General features: G+C 38.1%; 1 protein-coding gene and 1 long non-coding RNA gene across 8 annotated transcripts in view; one reads left to right on the top strand and one right to left on the bottom strand.

Moving 5' to 3' along the window:
• Positions 1-7,072: 7,072 nt before the first annotated feature.
• On the top strand, positions 7,073-16,435 carry LOC135092505 (uncharacterized). 5 transcript variants are annotated; one of them, XR_010262903.1, is made up of 3 exons: positions 7,073-8,882; positions 12,174-15,367; positions 15,697-16,435. It is a non-coding gene; the product is annotated as an uncharacterized LOC135092505 (long non-coding RNA). The 5 variants fall into 5 exon arrangements; XR_010262904.1 differs by having other exon boundaries at positions 12,174-15,351; positions 15,697-16,434; XR_010262900.1 differs by lacking the exon at positions 15,697-16,435 and having other exon boundaries at positions 12,174-14,337; positions 14,711-15,297.
• LOC135092501 (neurexin-4-like) overlaps positions 12,676-21,547 on the bottom strand; it is a 31,418-nt gene continuing 22,546 nt past the window's right edge. For all 3 annotated transcript variants that reach the window (XM_063991067.1, XM_063991066.1, XM_063991068.1), the window contains 6 exons: positions 21,217-21,453; positions 20,899-21,078; positions 20,119-20,252; positions 18,368-18,578; positions 15,156-15,293; positions 12,676-14,146 (listed from right to left, as the gene is read on the bottom strand). In XM_063991067.1, coding sequence (XP_063847137.1) covers positions 13,956-14,146; positions 15,156-15,293; positions 18,368-18,578; positions 20,119-20,252; positions 20,899-21,078; positions 21,217-21,453 — 1,091 coding nt within the window. In that variant the 3' untranslated portion in view covers positions 12,676-13,955. The remainder of the gene's footprint in view (positions 14,147-15,155; positions 15,294-18,367; positions 18,579-20,118; positions 20,253-20,898; positions 21,079-21,216; positions 21,454-21,547) is intronic.

Below are 21,547 nucleotides of genomic sequence, written 5' to 3' on the forward strand. Positions count from 1 at the left end.
CTAAATAAACCTAACCTAACCTAGAAAAGCTCCTGATTTATCGATTTCTGGGTTAACAGAGAGAGAGAGAGAGAGAGAGAGAGAGAGAGAGAGAGAGAGAGAGAGAGAGGTAACATCAATAACTTAACAAAACTAACTTCACTTCAACGTAACAAAACTTATAATGAACTTTTAACTAATTCCTAGGCTAATGATCTGCCGGTTAGTGATAAAGGGAGAGAGAGAGAAGAGAGGTAGGGAGAGACAGAGGGAGACACGTGCATTAGAAAGGGTGAAAGTAAGGGTAGGATACCATGTGAGGTAGCTAAGGTTGTGGTGGTGATGGTGGTAGTGGTGGTGAAACGTCGACCTCTCGGGAATACAAATGAAGCTTTGGGCCAGTCGATGTGACACAGACCGGTGCTCATTGGCCCACATTCTTGAAACACCCTGTATGTTGTATCTCGTGGCCCAGCACTTCTGCAACAGGCTGTAGTGGAGTGACCGGCGGATTCTGAAGGGTGTTGCTGTGTTCCTAGTGGTAGTTTGTCGGGTGTTTTACGTTTAATGAGTGTTTTTTATGGTTTTATTGATAGTTTGACGTGGTATATAGGCATTTGGCAGGCTGCAGTGGAAGGTATTGGGGTTTTCAGTGGTGCTTGTGTGGTTCTAGTGGGAGATTAAGCATTTTACACGTTTTAACAGGCTGTAATGGAAGTTATATGGGTTTTCAAGGGTGTTTTCATGGTTTTAATTGTAGTAGAGGTTATTGGGGTCTTTCAAGGATGTTTTTACGGTTTTTTGTGGTTGTAGTGGAAGTTGTTGGGGTTTTCAAGGGAGTTTTCATGATTTTAGTCGTTGTAGTGGAAGTTACTGGGGTTTTCAAGGATGTTTTAATGATTCTAGTCGTTGTAGTGGGAGTTACTGGGGTTTTCAAGGGAGTTTTCATGATTCTAGTCGTTGTAGTGGAAGTTTCTGGGGTTTTCAAGGCGGTTTTCATGATTCTAGTCGTTGTATTGGAAGTTTCTGGGGTTTTCAAGGCGGTTTTCATGATTCTAGTCGTTGTAGCGGAAGTTACAGGGAAGTCATTTATGGGCTAAAGGAATGCCTAAACGCTGAAGACTCCGAAAGATTAGACGTGAGGTTCATCAGTTATATCAGCAGACACTCTTCACTTCCTGCTGGCCATTCGCTGCCCAAACCATTGCAGACAAACCAACCCTCGTGCTACACTGCGTTGTGGAAAGTAACCGATCTCTATCCATTTTCTTTCGCGTTTTCCTCTTAGCTATCACTTTTCTTATTTTTTCCTATCTTTTTTTTTTTTTAGGGTTAGTATAGTAGTGAATGGAACCTTATTTATTTTTATTTTTGTTTTTTGTTTTTTGCCTCGATGACCAGAATCCTTGACATGTTTGAAAGGAAGGGAGAGAGAGAGAGAGAGAGAGAGAGAGAGAGAGAGAGAGAGAGAGAGAGGGGGGGAGAAAGTGACGCGGCGATATATCTATGTAGGATTAAGAAGCGCATCTCTCTCTCTCTCTCTCTCTCTCTCTCTCTCTCTCTCTCTCTCTCTCTCTCTCTCTCTCTCTCTCTTAGATGTTTTCAAATGGTTCTCAAATACACTCAATAAACTAGAGAGAGAGAGAGAGAGAGAGAGAGAGAGAGAGAATAAAAAAAGTAAGTAACGGGGAAAAAAAGTTGTTTGACTGGTAGAGGTATTGAGAGGACACGAAGAAGAAGAAGAAGAAGAAGAAGAAGAAGAAGAAGAAGAAGAAGATTAGTGAGAGGAAGAGTAGTAGAAGAAGAAGAATTGAGAGGAATAGTGAGAGGAGGAAAAGGAATAAATAGGTAAAATAATATGCCATGACTGAGGAAAGGATGATGATGAGAGGAAGAAGAAGAAGAAGAAGAAGAAGAAGAAGAAGAAGAGGAGGAGGAAGAGAGGGAGAGAAAAAAAAGGAAAAAAAAATCAAACAAAACGAGGTAAACTGGTACTGAAGAGGAAAGAAAAAAGAAGAGGAAGAGAGAGGGAGGGAGAGAGGTTAAAAAAAAAAAAAAAGATTGAGAGGTGATAAAACGAAGCTGTGAGGAAGAGGAATGAGAGAGAGAGAGAGAGAGAGAGAGAGAGAGAGAGAGAGAGAGAGAGAGAGAGAGAGAGAGAGAGAGAGGAGAGAGAGAGAGAGAGAAGGTGGTAAATGTTGTGAAAAGAGGAGAAAGAAGGAGAGGAGGAAAAATGAGAGAGGAAGATGAAAAAAAAGTAAACTAGGATGTTGTGAGGAGAGAGGAGTGAGAAGAAACGAATGAAAGGAGGAAGAGGAGAAGGAGGAGAAGAGTAAGATGAGAAAGAGGAGAAAAAAACAAAAACGAACAAAATGAATGAGAAAAAACGAGATAGATAGAAGTGATGATGCTACTAAAGGAAGAAGAAGAGGAGGAGGAGGAGAGAGGCTGTGTGATGAGTGAGAGGAGAGAGAGGAGGAGTGAGAGGGTTCATAAGGGTACAGGTTTTGGCGGTGCGGACGAGACAAGTATGGTAGTGTTGTGTGTTACATAACTAGTGTGCGCGCGCGTGTGTGTGTGTGTGTGTGTGTGTTTGGAAAGGAGCGGGGGCTTTGTCAAGGTTAGAGAGGGAGAGATAGAGAGAGAGAGGATGGGGATAGAAGTATAAGCAATAGATGACATAAAACCCAATAAATAAGGTAACAAATGAAACTGCGTGTGTCTGTACGTACGTTTGTCTGTTACCGTGTAGTAGTAGTAGTAGTAGTAGTCGAAAGAGGAGATACTTAGTAGTGATTAATAGCTAGGCGAGGCGAGGTTAGTATATAAATATTTAGCAGTTATAGTAAAACATGACAGAAGTAAATTAAGTTAAGACTCGTGATGAAATACTGTAACCCTTTGACTGTCACTTGGTACACCTTTCCCTAATCACTCTTGAGACATCTTTACTTGTTCTACAGCTACACCCAATCTTTGAACTGGGACATCTTTACTTGTTCTACAGCCACATCCAATCTTTGAACTGGGTAGACATTGCAAAAAAATCTATTCTTTTTCGTTACCAACTTTTTTGTAGATGCTTTTAAAGACTTCACGGATTGCTTCTGCTGCTGCTAATTGTTTCCTATCGCAGTGAAAGGGTTAAGATAGGAGTGAACGGGTTAATTGGCAGTGAACGAGTGTGTTGAACGAAAGATGAATCACTATTAGTAAGATGAATATCAATTAGGTTGTTATATTACTAGAAGTTTAGATTATTAGAAGGAAAAGAATTACGAAGACAGTTATATGTTGTTAAATGACTGGAGAGGATGGCTAGGTAGTTCATACAAGCAGTTATGTTGTTATAGATGGTTAAAAGACAGATCGTTCGGAGGTAAAGGTAATTAGATAGTTAAAAGCGTTAGATTGTTATAGAAGTGAGTGAATGTGTGGATAGATTAGAGAGGAAAGTTAGTTAGAGAGCAATTGAGATATACTCGTATATTACTTGAAATTATCAAAAGGAAAAGATTTATAATTCAATTAAAAGCGTTAGATTTGATATATAGAAGTGACCAAATGTGTGGAAAGAATGTAGGAGAGAATGTTAAGTTAGGCTAATTAGGCTGATGAACAGAACAATTCCTTAGGTAGTTACAAGAGAACTGTGTGGAGACTGCAGACTGCTTGTTGAACTACCTATCCACAAAAAAAAATCATCCTTGAAAAATACCAGTAACTTCCACTAGACCCTGTTGAATCCAGAATGCTTGTTAATCTACCACTCAAATCACGAAAACCTGCTACCTTTTCTGGTGAGCTCCCTACTGTAATAAAATCTCCAATAAGTTCCCTGAGGTCCATTAAAAAGTCCAGATTGCTTGTTAAACTGGCACTAGAACCTCTATCACCATAACTAGAACCAAACGACCTTCATAACTTCCACTAGGGACTGTTAAGTGTAAAATTACTGTTAAACTGCCATTGTAACCAAGCAAATACCCTTAACAGCCGTCACAGCTTCCACTATAGCCTATTGAAGATTTAAAATGCTTATTAAATTACCCCTAGAACCACAAAAACAACCTTGGAACTATAATAACAACCACTACAGCCTATTATAGTTTAGAATACTCGTTAAAATATCCCTTAGAGTCACGTAAACTTGAAAAAAAACAATAATTCCCACTAAACTCAATAAAAAGTCGAGTTGAGAAGCTGAAATGTTTGAAAATACAACAACTAGTGGTGAATTGTTACCATTATAACCCTCTTTACAAACACACGGGGCCTCCTCCCACATCCTGTCATTCTATTGTGTTCCCTATACCTGCCCCCACTCATCACCCTGCTAGAGTCGCCGCCGCCCACACCGCCCATGTACTCGTATACCACACGCCCTCTCTCTCTCTTTCTCGTATCCTGCCCATAGACACGGGAAAATACAGATAGGGAAGATGTATGTATGATTAGGTGTAGATGAAGAAGAGAGATGGATAGATATAGATAGGTAGATAAATAGATAAATGAATAGATAGACGAGTAAGGTTAAAAAAATTGGTGGACAAATGTATAGATGAATAAATATTAGAATGGATTGATAGATTGATAGACTGACGAGGGGAAATTAGGGATTGATGATCGATTATAGATAGAGAGATGGATGGATAGATATTAATAATTACAGATAGGTGGATGAATAGACAGACAGGGCAGAGATAGATATATAGATGATTGGATAGGAAGACAAGGCCAAGGTACAGACAGATGAAGCAAACGAGAGAATTAAGGAAAGTTTATTAGTTCATTTATTTAATTTGGTTGCTGTTTTTTTTTTAATTTATTATTTGCTTGTATCCTTTTATCATTTTTATTTGTTTGCTGTTTTATTCGTTTGTTTATTTTTTTGTTTGTTTTCTATATTCGTTCTTTTTATTTGTTTGCTATATTCGTTTATTTCATTTATTTTTTATTTATTTGTTTGCGATCTTAGTTCATTTTTCTTTCTTGTATTCGTTAATTTTTATTTATTTATTTATTTATTTTGTTTGTTACAGTCGTTAATTATTTTTTTTTATTTATTTGTTTGCTGTACTAGTTTACTCGCTGTTTGCTGTTATCGTTCATCTAATTCCTTTCTTTATTTGATGAGTCATAACTTTCAGCCACGGGAGGTTTATGCAGGAGTGATAGCCATAAGTAGAGTCAGGTTCAGTCATGCACCAGTCACAACACAGCATTAGTGGCCAGGCAGCGTCACCATGGCCAGCTGCTGCACACACCTTTTCTTATCGCTACCAATGGAAATAAGGGAAAGGAGATTTGGGGCAGACCTTGTAGAGAGAGAGAGAGAGAGAGAGAGAGAGAGAGAGAGAGAGGCAGACACGCGCACACACGCATACAAGGAGAGATCTGAAGTCTATAGAGACATACAGACATACGGATCATAATAAAGATTATTTTTCACACACACACACACACATGCACATACACGAGACATATAAGGGGAAGATTTAGGGGAACCTTATGAAAACAGACAAAAAGATTAAATATTAAGGGGAAACTTTGTAGAGAGAGAGAGAGAGAGAGAGAGAGAGAGAGAGAGAGAGGCGCGCACACTAACATACGGACGGACACACACACACATACACACACCAAGGGTAACAAGTAGAAAAGAATTAAGTTTGGTATAAAATATATTTTCTATGAGCCTACAGCGATTGTGTATACATGGTAATAAGTATAACTGTCTTAAGGTTGTATGTGTATAAAAGCTGTATCAAACTAACTACTGACACGATACATACTCCGCTGGTAGTAGTAGTAGTAGTAGTAGTAGTAATAGTAGTAGTAATGATATTAGCAAAAGGAATAGAAGTGATATAATAGTAATTGTTATAGTAGTAGTAGTGGTGGTGGTAATAGAAATGTAGTAGTAGTTATAATAGTAGTAGTAGTAAAGCTATTATTGAAGCAAAAATCATATAAGTTGTATTTTTTATTTATATTTTTCCACTATCATTAAATGTAAATAAAACCAGTATGAATAATAATAATAATAATAATAATAATAATACAAGGATGAAGCAACAGTAATGCACACTTGTATATTATCAATGTTAATTTAAGTACAGTACAAATATACATACATACATATACATAATGAATATAAAATGTATACAGTTGACGGGAAATAATACTATACACAAAATGTACGATAATTGGTAAAATAAAAATAAATAAATGTACGATTAGTAAAAAATAAATAAAAAATAAATAAATAAAATCAGATTAAAAAAATACAAAATAAAAAAAAAATATAAGCTAACATTATTACTAACAGAAGTTTTCGAGAACAATTTGCAGTGAAAGTAAAAAAAAAATCAATAAATAAGTAAAGTTAAAAGTAAAAATAATTAGAAAAGAAAAACTAGCCCAATTTTTTTTAATACAAAACCGATAATAATAAAAAAAAAAAATTAAACGCAAAATTTTGAAGAATATTTTGACATTGAAGTTTTGTCGGTAAATACTGATTGGATATGGACGAGAGAGAGAGAGAGAGAGAGAGAGAGAGAGAGAGAGAGAGAGAGAGAGAGAGAGAGAGAGAGAGAGAGAGAGAGAGTTTATTTCAAGGATAAAGAGAGAAAGAGAATTAAGAAAAAAAATTATATAACATGGAAGAATAGGAATAATGATAGAGAAACAATAATAGTAGTAGTAGTAGTAGCAATAATTTATCCCAAGAGTATAGGAAAAATATACAAGATTAGTGATAGTATATATATTAAAAAAAAAAAAAAAAAAAAAGCTGCATTCTCGATTCGTAATAGTAATAATAATAGCCAGTAATTCACTAAGATTCCACACTAATCATCATTATCACCACTTCACTCTTCACACGACTAACGCTGCCTGACCTAACACTATCAAATCTCATTACCTTCAGCTTATATTTAGAAGTACACAGTGGGGCAATGATGGTGGTGATAGTAGTAGTAGTAGTAGTAGTAGTAGTAGTAGTAGTAGTAGAGACACCTTTACTAGCTATTATTAAACACCTCCAGCAAGAACCTGTTAATAGAATGTGTGTGTGTGTGTGTGTTTCGTTTCTTTCTTTTTTCTTTGCAAATTAGTCTGTTTCCTAATATTTCTGTGTATTGTGTGTGTGTGTGTGTGTGTGTGTGTTACAAGCCTATACATACATACAGACAGACAGACCCTCACTAAGCATAGAAGGACGGAGAGAGGATTACAGTCTTGAGCAGGCCAGCCACACTCCCCAGTCCACACCGCACCACACAGCCCCCTCTTTCATCTTACCACACCACACACCACCACATCACAGTCCTCTCTTTCTTCCCTAGTGGACAAGAGGTAGGAAAAGAGAAGAAAGTGGAGAAAGAAGAACTGGGAGAAAAGGGAAGGGAAACAGCTGAAGAAGGAGGAAATAGGAACAGGAAAGGAAAAGAAATAAGAACAAGAAAGAAGAGAGATTGAAGAACAAAAGATAACAGGAGAACAAGAATAGAAGTAAAGTCGATGTAGTGTTTTCAGGAGAACAAGAACAGAAGTAAAGTCGATGTGGTGTTTTCAAGTCTGTTCTGTTTGTTGTTCTGTTTGTAGCATCACAGGAAGGAAGGACTGTGTGTGTGTGTGTGTGTGTGCTTGTTTATCTTGCCATAGGAAGGAAAGATTAAGTGTGTGTGTGTGTGTGTGTGTGTGTGTGTGGTGGTGGTGAGCACAGAAACACCCACAAACAACTGGCAAGGAGTGTGGCGGCTCGAGAACAAAAGCAAACCCAAACTTAAAATAAAGCTAATAATTAAATAAATGTATGCAGTATAAAGCTTGTGAATGTCGTGAGGTTAATCCAGAAGTAAAACTAAATCACTGATGTACAAACTCACAAACGAACAGCACAACTAAAAACTAAATGGACGTATTTAATTATAAACTTGTGAATGTTGTGAGATTAAAGAACTAAAACTAGATCAAACTAAATAACCTACATACATACATACATACATACACACAGACAGACTAAGCTTTTTAAACATGGTATGGTAATAATGGTCTATAAACTAAATAAATTGGCGCATGTACTGAGCTCGTACACGGATTAATTCAGACGTAGCCAAATCATCGGCGTACATGAAGTTATAAACGCAACGAAGTGAGATTCGAAAGATATAAATGTAGTGAAATAATCTCAGTAGTTGATAAAAGGCTTGGAGGTTAATATACAGAGGAGAGAGAGAAAGAAAGAGAGGGAAAAGAAAAAATGTGATTAATTTACTGAGAGAATGAGAGACAGAGAAAAAATTACAGAGAGGAAGAAAGAGGGAAAAAAGTTGATTAATTAGCAGAGAAAGAGAGAGGGAAAAAAAGGAGATTAATTTTGGGGAAAAAAAAAGAGAGAAGGGAGGGAAAAATAAAAAAAAAAATTGAGGCAGGAAAGATAATACAAAAAAAAGAAAAAGAGAGACTGAGGATTAGTGCAGTAAAGTCTTTCAGCTCTCAAAACCAATTACAGCAAGAACCATTTGTCAATTCCCTTTATCATTATTATTATAATTCCAGGTGAAAACGAAGGGCAGGAAGAAACACAAGAAAGTCACAAAACAGTTGAAGCAGTGTTGCAGAAAACAAAAAAAGACAATACAAGGAGAAGGAATGAGTTCAACGCTGCAACACTTAAGACAATACAACAAGAAACACACTTCACCCTGAGACAAGACAAGACAACACAAAACAGGACAAGACAAAGTGGTGATGACAGTGGAGGTGTGGCAATGTGAAGTGTACACCCTGTCACAGCTGCCAACACGAGAAGCTACACTTTGGGAGCGCAAGAAACACTGGTTGTTACTGGCGGAGGTGGTAACACTGCCGCCCAACACTGCCGCCCAAAAATGGTAAGTAATTAAAAAAAAAATAAAAAATAAAAAAAAATAAAAACTCTTGGAAATAGTTAATTGAGAGTCCATGTATTTTAACCCTTTCACTGCAATAATTAACATCCCTGGAAGTAATGTAGTGAAATCTTTATAAGCATCTACATGAAAAATGGGGGGATTAAAAAGAAAGAATTTAACGATTCCTGACCACTAATATTTGTCAATGGCTGTAGGACAAGGAAAGTGTCTCAAGAGTTATTAGTAATTAAAAAAAAGAAACATTAAAAAGGAGATTTGAGGATTCCTGGCCAGAGTAAAGTTTGTCAGTGGCTGTAGGACATGAAAAGTGAGTGATAATAAAAAAAATAAATAAAAAAAAGGGGGAGGATTAAAAATGAGATTTGATGATTCCTGGCCAGAGTAATGTTTGTTGATGGCAGCAGAACAAATTAATGTCTCAAGAATGGTTGATAATGAAGGAGAGAGATGCAACACTAAAATGAAAGGGTTAACTGGAAACTCATATGTGTACTTGACTGAAAACCAATACAAGACACATACATACATACAGACAGAGAGAATAAAGTAAATCTGTAATTGTTTGTTTACATGAAAATTCAGAATGTTTTTAAGGAGTGCAATAATATTTGGTAACATTCAGAAATAACACAAAGACAAGAACGGTAGAAGTAACGTTTAAGTCAGCAATTGTTTCGTGGTTTAAAAAATTGCACTAAATATTTCATAACACCTTGAAATAACACACACAGACAGGGACAGTTGTAATTATATATCAGTAACTGTATGGCAGCCTGAATTGTGTTTTTTGAGAGATTACAAACTGCTTATGACACTCTGAAATGCGTTAAGATTGTAATGGTGATAACTTGCAATACTTTCAATAACGTCTTAAGCCTGGGAATGAATATACAAGACAGATGTTCATGTGGCAGTCTGAATTGTGTTTTTTAAGGATACAAACTGTTTATGACACTTTGAAATGCGTTAAGAAGATTGTAATGGTTATAACTTGCAATACTTTCAATAACGTCTTAAGTCTGGGAATGAATATACAAGACAGATGTTCATGTGGCAGTCTGAATTGTGTTTTTTAAGGATACAAACTGTTTATGACACTCTGAAATGCGTTAAGATTGTAATGGTGATAACTTGCAATACTTTCAATAACATCTTAAGTCTGGGAATGAATATACAAGACAGATGTTCATGTGGCAGTCTGAATTGTGTTTTTTGAGGATACAAACTGTTTATGACACTTTGAAATGCGTTAAGAAGATTGTAATGGTGATAACTTGCAATACTTTCAATAACGTCTTAATTCTGGGAATGATATACAAGACAGATGTTCATGTGGCAGTCTCAATTGTGTTTTTTAAGGATACAAACTGTTTATGACACTTTGAAATGCGTTAAGAAGATTGTAATGGTGATAACTTAACACTTTCAATAACACTTCAAGATATTAAGTTTGGCAATGAATATACAAGATAGATGTTTATATGGCAGTCTAAATTGTGTTTTTTTTTTTGAGATTACAAACTGCTTACAACACTTTGAAATGCGTTAAGGAGATTGTAATGGTAAAAACTTGCAACACTTCCAATAACACTCAAGATATTAAGTTCAGGAATTAATATACTAGATGTTTGTATGGCAGTCTAAATTGTGTTTTTTTAAGAGATTACAAACTGCTTAGGACACTGAAATGCAATAAAAGAGACTGTAATGATGATACCTTATAGTGCTTTCAATAACGCTCAAGATATTAAGTTTGGGAATGAATGTACAAACAGATGAACGTATTACACTCTGAGATGCATTTAAGAGATGGCAAAATACTTATGACACTTTGAAATGGGTTTTTAAAAGATCGCAATGGTAAAAACTCCCAACACTCTTACGTAACACTAAAAACAAGTAAAAAAAATAAAATAAAAAAAAGTAAGTTTCAGAATCAATACACCAAACAGACACAACAATGGCAAAAAATACAAACACGTACGACAGCTGCACAAACTCGCATGACACTTGAAAACGTAAAAAGCCACGGAGGGCCGACACAACAGATGCAGCAAAACAACACACAAAAAACCCTTGATGACACAGAATTATACACCATACAAAAGTGAAGCTATACATTATTACCAGTAGTGTATCAAAAAGTGTATATATATATATATTTAACATTATCTTAGCTTTTACAGAGAATACTTTTTTTAGTGTTTTTCTGTCCACCATATTACGGCTTCTGCTTTCTTCGGCTCAATCTTAACAGTTCCGGCTACTGTGACTTAATCCCAACTGAAATGGGCTATCTCTTGTAGCTCTCTTAATCTTACTTCCATCATCTCTATCTCTCTTCCTAGCACTATTTAATCTTGCATCATTCTCTCTCTCTCTCTCTCTCTAGCACTTCATAACACTTCAACTCTTCCTTCTACTGTAATTTCCCAGATACTTGTAAACAGATCTCTTCCAGCTCTCTATTCAATTCTATATCCATTCTTTCATCGCCCATCTCTCTCTCTCTCTCTCTCTCTCTCTCTCTCTAGCATTTCATTACACGTTTCTTAATTCAATCTACTGTGTTAATCTCAGTTGAAGTAGACCACCTCTTCCAGCTTCCTATTTAATCTCTCCATCCTTCCACCACCTCTCTATTCATGTCTGTCTCTCATTACCTTACTTTTACCAACACTCACTCACTCCTCTCATCATGCTAAGCTAATGAATTCTCTCTCCTCATCGTGCTAAGCTAATGAAATCTCGTACCTTCTCATTGTTTGCACTCTCTCTCTTTTTAAGTTTCTCTTCACCATGCTAAGCTAATGAACTATTGTACCTTCTCATAGTTTGCACTCTCTCTTTTTTAAGTTTCTCCTCATCGTGCTAAGCTAATGAACTCTTGTACCTTCTCATTATGTTTGCACTCTCTCTCTCTCTCTCTCTCTCTCATGCTAAACTCAATCAAAATTCATAGCTATTTTAATATTCATACTCACTTGCTAGTTTTTCTCATGCTAAACTCAATGTTCCTAGCTACAATACTCATTCTCTCTCTATTAGTTTCTCAGCCTCATGCTAAACTCAATATTCCTAGCTACAATATTCATTCTCTCTAGTTTTTCAGCCTCATGCTAAAGTCTGATATCAATTATTTGTCATGCAAGCAAACCAACCACTTAATAAACTGACTTAACTTCCAGTATATTTGTTTATTTGGGATGTTTTTGTGTTTATTTATTCTTTTTAAGAGCTAAAAGTTCAAGCTGGTTTTTTTTATTTCAGGGTTTGCAGGAAGGAGAGGAGAAAGCAAATCATTGACAGAAGGTGGTTTTTTAGAAGGTTGGATTCTGAAGGGAAGGAAAATAAGCCTGAAAGGAACAAAAGGGAATAAACAAAAGAGAGAGAGAGAGATGAGTGTGTGGAGGAAGATACAATTGGTTTTTGAAGATTTAACAAGGTTTTGAGTTTGAAAGGAACAAGAGGAAACAAAGAAAAGGTGGTTTGGAGATTATTGAAGAAGTTACAGTGTCTTAAGAAGATTAAGAAGGAGAAACAAGATTGAGTTTGGAAGGAACAAGAGGTGGTTTGGATATTACTGAAGAATACAGCATCTTAAAGAGGATTATGGAGAGAGAGTGAGAGAAGTGTGTGAAAGAAGATAGTTGGTTTTTTGAAGGTGATTTTGAGGGAAGAAGAGATGAAAGTGATGAGATGATTGTGAGATGGTGAATGTGCAAGTTGAAGATTGTGAAGGAGTAAAAAAATGACAAAGAAAAGACAATCATGTACAAAACACATTATATTGTAAAAGACAGATTTGAGGCAAGAAAAATTGGACAGAGTATAAAAAAAATGAAAAAATTCAGACGAAATAATATGACGAGGATTAAAAAAATGGAAAACACAGAAAATAAAAACATTAAAAGACAAACACAAAGCAAGAAAATCAGACAAGAATTAGTAAAAACACACTGAAGACATAAAACATTGGCACAGAAACCCAAACAAACAGGCAGACAGTTTGTAGACAGACAGACAGACAGACAAAACACACAATCACATACAAAAGACAAGAGAAGAGAAACATGACAATAGAAAAACAAAAACAAACAAACACAATAGACTAAAAGACAGAGAAAGAGAAAATTTTGAAGCAGCAACAAGATTAAGAACAAAAGAAAACAAGAAGTAAAAGAAGACAACCTGATAAAATAATAAAAACGTTTGTCAATTTAGAAAATAGAAGAAAAACCCTGCAATAATTGTAGACCTGAACACTTTGAAGCCTAGACTCTTATGCATGATAGCCCTAACTAGGCCTACAGCTCCCCTACCCTGTCCTGCCCTCAACTTAGGCCTAACTCAGGTCAACTTGGGTCGCTGGCACCACCTACTACTTGACCTGTGACCTGTGAAGTGTATATTCGTTCGACTGTATTGCAAGGTCACAGATATGACTTGGTGGGGTTCTCAAGGGTGTTTTTCCTCTACTAATGATGCAGAAAGCTTGTTAAAAATGGTGGTGTTTAATGCAAGGCTCTGCAGTAGTAGTAGTAGTAGTAGTCATGGTGCTGCTGGTGGCCTGTTCCTGACTATATATGTACATTTGTGTTCTTAAAGTGAGGCTCAGTAGTAGTAGTAGTAGTAGTAGTAGTAGTCATGGTGTTAGGTGACTTGTATCTGACTATTTGTACATCTTTGTGTTCTCCTATAGTAGTAGTAGTAGTAGTAGTAGTAGTGCATCCCTCACTTAAGTACATCTTGGTGTTGTCTTGACTACAGGCCCTTTAGTAGTAATGGCAGTCATGGTATTAGTGGTGCTTAGAGACCTTGCAGCAGCAGCAGTAGTAGTAGTAGTAGTAGTAGTCGTAGTATTAGTAGTGTTCTTGACCCCAGTAGTAGCAGTAGAAGTGATGGTATAGCACTACATGAAGACCCTGTAGTAGTAGTAGTGGTGGTGGTGGTAACCTGAGACGCTGAAGTATTGATGGTGTGGCATTGCATGAGGACGTAGTAGCGGTAGTAGTAGCAGTAGTAGTGGTGGTGGTGGTGCTGCGTCCCTTCCTATATGTACATCTCGGTGTTCTTCTTCACCTGGGGGCCGGTGGTGGCATGCTGCACAGCCCAGTCGGCATCCGGGGCCACATCTGCGCCATCAGCTTCATGGGTGCGGTAGTCCCCCTTGTGACGCGCCATGTACCGGCCGATCAGGAACCCCATGCACAGCAATGCGAGGAAAATGATACCAAGAACTCCTGAGGGGCAGAGCAGCAACTGTCAGGAAAAGTGAGCAAGACAGATGAACACAATACTACCAGTGCAATGCTACACTCTGGTACACAGTGAGGAAGCGAGGTACAGAAACACTTTACAAGAAGGTACGTACTCTACCAATTACACTGAAGGACTCTACAAACAATGCTACAAAACTACACTTAATATGAAGGTATGGACTCTACAAACAATGCTGTGTGGCCCTAAGTAAACACGTTCTACTTGACAAAGCATGATTTCTAAGTCAACAAACTCTACACAAACCACACACTATTCTAAACAAGTTCTCTACCCAACGAGCAATATTCTAAGTAAACAAACACCATTAACATCACAATATTCTACATACAGAAACACTACAAAATATTCTAAAGCAAACACAACATGACAAGTACTTAAACTCTACAAAACAAAACAAAAAACTTATGATAAAACTTGCAATCAAAACTGTAATCAAGGAATATTATAATGACGAACACAGACACAGCAAACTCAAAGAAACATTAACAAAAAACAAAATAATACTGACACTACTTTCTTTACAGGCACCTCACGAGTCCCAAGGATAAAACAAGAACCAGAAAGGAGGAGGAGAAACATGCTAGAGGAACAAGAAAGAAGGAAGGATATGCAGGGAGAAAAGGAGAAGGGTATGAAGAAAGGATGTGAAGGAAGGAGAGAAAACAAGGAAAGAAGAAAGGATAAGCAGGATTTTACAGCTCAAACCACACGGCAAGCCAGATTAGTGAAGAAAGAAGACAGAGAGAACACACAGCAAGCTAGATATTACCAGCCAGAAGGGACACAAGACAACACAAGCCATAGACCACAAGCCAGAAGAGACGCTAAACTACTATAAGCCAGATAACACAAGGAGTGACTTAGCTACACTGCAAGACAAAGATCAGCAAAAACAGCCACACAGATGAACAAGCCAGAACACAAGCCACTACAAGCCACACACATGGGCCACCGCAGCCAGGCACTCACCCCCAAGGACCGCAGAATTGTCCGAGTATAAGCCCATGAGCACGTCCTCCGACACTTCCGGTGGTGGCCGTGTCTCTGCCTCTTCCTCGGGGTACCTAATGGGCTCGATCCCGCAGTAGTCCTCGAAGACGGAGGATGCTGTGGAAGAGAAGGATGTTGTTGGTCTGTCCGCGTCCTACAGTGACTTCTCAACAATGTAGGATATTGGGGAGGTGAAGAATGGATATGATTGTTTGTCTGTGTCCTAAATGAAGCCCCTTGATAGACTGAGGATGTTGTCAGGAAGGAAGGATGTTGTTATTCTGCATCCTACTATGATTTTTTAATGTAGGATGCTAGGGAGGTCAGGAATGGATATTACTGTCTACGTCCTAAATGAAACCCTTGATAGATTAAGGATGCTGCAAAGAGGGAAGGATGTCGCTGTTATCTGTATCCTTTGTGACTGTTATCTGTATCCTTTGTGAGTCCTTCAGGATACAGGAATGAGGTGAAAGAAGGGTAGGAGGATGGCTTCTAATCGCCCCTCTGCCTCCTACAGAAAGTGCCTGACGGTGGAGGATGTTAAGGGGAAGGAAGAATGGTTACTGCTGGGCTGTTTGCGTCCTACACCGTGTATGTGCTGTGGGATGACGGATGGTTACGAATGAGTCCTTGAGTTGAAGGTGGAAGGTGGCTGAGGAAATGGAAGGATACAATTAGCTTGCGTCCGACAGTTTTAGTCCTAGGTGTAGAAATGAAGGAAATAAGGGTATGTGGTCTCTCTCTCTCTCTCTCTCTCTCTCTCTCTCTCTCTCTCTCTCTCTCTCTCTCCACAGCCCCACAGTATGTCCCCCACAGTAAACAATCACTCACAACACCCCCTCACAAACATACAAACTCACACATACACCCTCCCTCTCTCTTACAAACCTAAACACACACACACCAACACTTTTTCTCAAACACAACCACACACTTGTCCTCCCAGCAACCCACGCCTGTTCCCCACACCCGCACCAAACTCACAGCAGCGTTCCGGTACGCCACACAAGCCACCGTGTACGCCTGCCACATGGCCGCGCTGTGTACGGATGAGCGTGTGCGTGTAGGGATGTGTGTGCGCGCACTGCTGTCACCTGCTGCACTGACTGTCATGGACCTTACCTGTCTAGCTCTTTGTCTTCTCTGTATCCTCCTCCTCCTCCTCTTGCTTCCTCCTCCTCCTCCTCTCTGTCTGAAACCTTATAGCAGTTTCTGTTACTACTACCACTACAACTTTTTTCTATTTTTTTTTTTTTTTCTTCTCTGTCTCTCTTTCTCTCCTTTTTTTTTTTTTCTTCTCCTTCTTCTTGTGTTTTTGTTTCTTGTTCATCTTGTGTTATTTTTTTTCTTAACTGTTCTTCTCCTTATTTTTCTCATTTTTTCTTTTATTATTTTTTTTCTTTCTTATTCTCCTCTTTTTTTGTTGTTCTTTTTTTTTGTTGTTCTTTCTTCTTGTCATCTTTTCCTCCTCTCCCTGTTTGTTCTTTTCTTCTTTATTCTCCTTCTCATTTCTTTTTTTCTTAATTATTTCTTCTTTTATATCATCTGTTCTCTTTCACCTTCTTCTTGATTATTTGATTCTGTCTTCTTTATTCTTCTCTTCTTAAAACTGTCTTCTCTTCCTCTTCTTGATTCCTCCTCCTCCTCCTCCTCCTCCATATATCTTAGACTTATCTACTGTTGACTGAAGCCCTATATTTACTCCTCCTCCTTCTCGGTTCACCTTGTCCCCATTAGTTCCTGTTTCTTCTACTACTACAACAAACATCGATCTGTCATATAAGGCTGAAATGTATATGTATGTATGTATGTAAATTTTTTTTGTGTTTTGAATATTGTATGTAGTTCAGCTCGGTAAAAGTGTTTGTGTGTGTTTTTTCCTATGTATGAACTGTATACACAAACACACACACAATGTATAGATAGATGTTATATTAGCTGTAATGAATTAATATCAAAATCTAAATGTATGGAATTAATTAAATACAAATAGATAAGGATAACATATGCCCTTCACTTCCCTGGCTGGCTAAAAGAACTGAACTAACCAAACCAACTGAATCTAACTTAAGTGTGTGTGTGTGTGTGTGTGTGTGATTTAGTAGAAAAAGATAAATAAAATACCTAAAAAAGTAATAGATAAATAATATGTAAAAATAGATAACAAATAAAGAGAAAACCCTAAAAAAATCTATGTAAAAAAGTGAAATATTAAAATTAAATATGTAAAAAAGTGAAATATTAAAATTAAATATGTCTGTGTTAAAAATAAAAATAAATGAAAATAAAACTGTGAAAAATGCACACACACACACACACACATACACACACGCACACACACAGCAAATCCTTCCATAACAAACTCTCCTGACCACAAGCTGACCTCAGACTTCAAAATAACCTAACCTAATAACACCCACTGAAGGTCACCAAGCGCCAAGCCAGGTCGCCATGCACGTCTGACCCCCTTCTCTGCCTTCCCCACCCCCCACCCCCCCTACACAATGCTAGCTCACACTACGGCTTCCACACACACACCAGGAAGACCCCCAGAATGTGACCCCTCATGACCTTCAAGCCCTGACTAGACTAGACACACACACAAACACGCGCACGTACGCAGATGCACACAGACACATGCACAAACATTTATTGAAAGTTTGTGTGTGTTGTTTAGGTGGTAAGAAATAAATAATTGAATAAATGAATAAATTAACTGGATATAACTAAACACACACACACACACAAACGCACAAACACACAATGTCAGTCAGTGATTATTATTATCATCATCATTATTCTTAGTTTCTATACAAGAATAAAATAAATTGACTAGATAAGGAGAGAGAGAGAGAGAGAGAGAGAGAGAGAGAGAGAGAGAGAGAGAGAGAGAGAGAGAGAGAGAGAGAGAGAGAGAGAGAGAGAGAGAGAAGCCATACTTGGAAGAAAACAACTATAAAAAACACACACACACACACACACATAAAACATAGCAAGAAAAAATTAAGAAAACACAAGAATAAGACTAACCTTGGAGAGAGAGAGAGAGAGAGAGAGAGAGAGAGAGAGAGAGAGAGAGAGAGAGAGAGAGAGAGAGAGAGAGAGAGAGAGAGAGAGAGAGAAATACACACACACACACACACTTAACCCACCATCCCACTCATCCATCCATCCATCCATCCACTTACTAGACTCCGCAATGACATTAGGCGGGCGGTCTTGCTGGAAATAGAACTTGAGCGGGTATATGTCGTCAAACTCCACCCGGGATATGCAGCCAACGAAACCCTCGGCCATCGACTCGTTCTTGCCGATGTAAACGTACTGAATGTTGTTGAACTGTGCGTCTGCCGAACCCTTCACGTCAAAAGTCCAAGATACTGGCTCGTAGTTGTCCACCTGAAGGGATTAGGTTAGGTTAGGTTAGGGTCTTTTGATGTTAGGTTAAGTGAGGTTAGGTTAGGTTAATTATTGAGTATGGAGAGAAGTGTTGTTGTTGTTGTTGTTGTTGTTGTTGTTGTTGTTATTATTATTATTATCATTATTATATATATTTTTTTTTTTTGTTGGTTTCACGTGACTTTGTTTCAGTTAGGTTATTAATGAGTATGGAAAGAATTATCATTATTATTATTATTATTATTATTATTATTATTATTATTATTATTGTTGTTTTTTTTTCTTGGTTTAATGTGACTGTCTGTTGTAGTTGTTGTTGTTGTTGTTGCCTGAAGTGACTGGGTTAGGTTAGTGAATGTGGAGGCTTGGTTAGGTTAGGTTCATCTGTAGTGACTGGGTTGGTTTAGGGTGTGCTGTGGTTCGGACTGGTTAGGTTAGGCCGTTAGGGTAAGTTAGGGTAGGATAGGTTAGGTTAGAGAATGTAGAAGGTTAGATTAGGTTCGTAAATATGGAAGGCTAGGTTAATTTAGGTTAGTGAATGTACAAGGTTAGGTTAGGGGATGTGGAAGGTTAGGTTGGTAAATGTGGAAGGTTAGGTTAGGTTGGTGAGAATGTGGAAGGTTAGGTTGGTGAGAATGTGGAAAATTGGATTGGTAAATGTGGAAGGTTAGGTTAGTGAATGTGGAGAAGAGTGTTTTTGTTGTTTTCATGTGAAACTGAAGTGGGGAGCAATAGTTGAAAATAACGTACTGAAACCAATCAATTAATCAAGTAATAGACTAAATTAAAAATAGAAAAAAATAAATAATGACAGGTAAAAAAAAAATGGAGAAAAAAGTGTAACCTGATAAACATTTGCTCTGAAAATACCAAGAAATGAAAAATAAAATAACAATAAATGGAAATAAATAAATACAAAAAAAGAAAGAAAAAAAGGCTAAGAGAGAGAAGAGAGAGAGAGGTTGAAAAGACACATTCCTTGGTAAATGTACGTATGCAAAAAAAAAGAAAAAAAGAAAAGAAAAAAAAACAATATTACAGGAACACATACAAGCTTTTAAAAACGTCAACAAAACAAACTTCCTTGCGTCAACACTCATTCACACGTCCCCTCTCCCTCTCTCTCTCTCTCTCTCCCTGAAACTTGTAACTATTCACTCTTGTTTGGCTTCACTCTGGTGGTGGTGGTGGTGGTGGTGGAGGTGGTCATGGTGGTGGTACTTTAAGCGTTGAGGCTTCCCCAATACATGTGATCTTCCTCCCCCTCTTCCTCTTCTTCCTTCTACGTGGTCTTCCTCTTCTTCCTCCTCTTCCTTTTTCCCTTTTTATTTGTTATTCTCTTCTATCTTCCTATTCATGATTCTCCTCTTTTTCCTCTTGCTCCTCCTCCTCCTCCAAGCCTGCTACACACCTGTTCTTCCTCCACCTCCTCCTCCCCTTGCTCCCTTCCACCCTCCTCCTCTACTTCCTACAAACCTTCTACTACACACCCGTCACCCCCAAAAACCCGACACACACCTGTCACACACCCATCACACACCTGCATAGTCAGACGTCGGCCAGAGTCGGACCGGTAAAGCTTGACGTCATGGTTCTGTCCCTCATGGAAGGTTCGCTTGCCGTAAACCTTCTCGTGACGCTCGAACCCAAAGTCAAATGTGACCTTTAAGTGACCTGGTGGGAGAGAATGGGAGGTTAGATTAGGTTCGGTGACCTTTGGGGTTTTTGGTTAGGTTAGGTTCAGTTATTTATTTATTTATTTATTTATTTATTTATTTGGTTTGATTCCATTCAGTTATTTATTTATTTATTTACTTAATGGATTAGGTTGGGTTATTGTTTTTAGGTTATTCATTTATTTATATTTTTTCAAGGTTGGGTTAGGATAGGTATTTTTTTCTTTCTTTTTTGGTTAGGTTAGTTTGTCCTTAAGGCTCAGATATTTTTTTCAGGGTTAGAGCATGACACACACACACACACACACACACACACACACACACAAAGAATACCAATTAATAGTGGTTTCTAATCCATAATACACAAAAATACATAAAAAAAGTAAAAATAAGTTGCTTTACGACAAAATAAATAAATAAATAAAATAATGTTAAAAAGAACTGAATTTAAAGCAGTTTCTAGAGCATAAAACAAACACACAAACAAACAAACAAGCAAACAAACAAAGAACATCACTAACACCACCAACACCCACAACACACTCCCAAAACCCCTACACACACACACACACACACACACACACACACACACACACACACACACACACACACACACACACACACACCCTCAGCCCTGAACACACCTGAATTAGAGATAGCAAGCGTGAGGTATTCCCCAGTGAGGTTGGAATGGAGACCCATGAGGAAGCCGCGAGGGTTGGTGGTGGTGAAGCCGACTCGAATCCTCTCAGCGATGGTGGTCTTGTAAGTCCCAGGAATTTCATAACGAACCATTGTATCTGTCAGCATCTTGATTCCGATCTCTGCGGGAGGAACAGGAGGTGTTGTGAAAAAAGGGAGCGAGATTGGAAGAGGGTAAGATTGGTAATGTACTGTCTCTAGTTTGGTACAGGGAGTGATGGGTGAAAACGGGAGTTGCGTAAGATTCGTCATACACTCACCGTCAGCACAAATAGGTCCCTTGAAGGCTGTCCATCTGCAGTCACACTCAAATGTTGAATAGCCTTCATGACAGGTGCCGTTATTGAGACAAGGGTTAGAGCTGCACTTCCCGACACATCCTGGCTGCACCCCGTACATGCCCTTCTCCGCCCGGCCCCTCAGGTCCTGCAGCTCCCCGTTCAGAATCAGGGCTCGGATGCATCCCACGAAACCATCCCGGTAGTCTAGGGTGGCACCTGTGAGTGTAAAGGGGTGGTTTAGGTTAGGTTGTGAGTTTGGAGGGTATTCTGGGGTGTTTTGGGGGTATTTTAAGGGTTTTAAGGTGTTTTA

The sequence above is a fragment of the Scylla paramamosain genome, chromosome 40 (genome assembly GCF_035594125.1).
Source record: "Scylla paramamosain isolate STU-SP2022 chromosome 40, ASM3559412v1, whole genome shotgun sequence".
Taxonomy (NCBI): domain Eukaryota; kingdom Metazoa; phylum Arthropoda; class Malacostraca; order Decapoda; family Portunidae; genus Scylla; species Scylla paramamosain.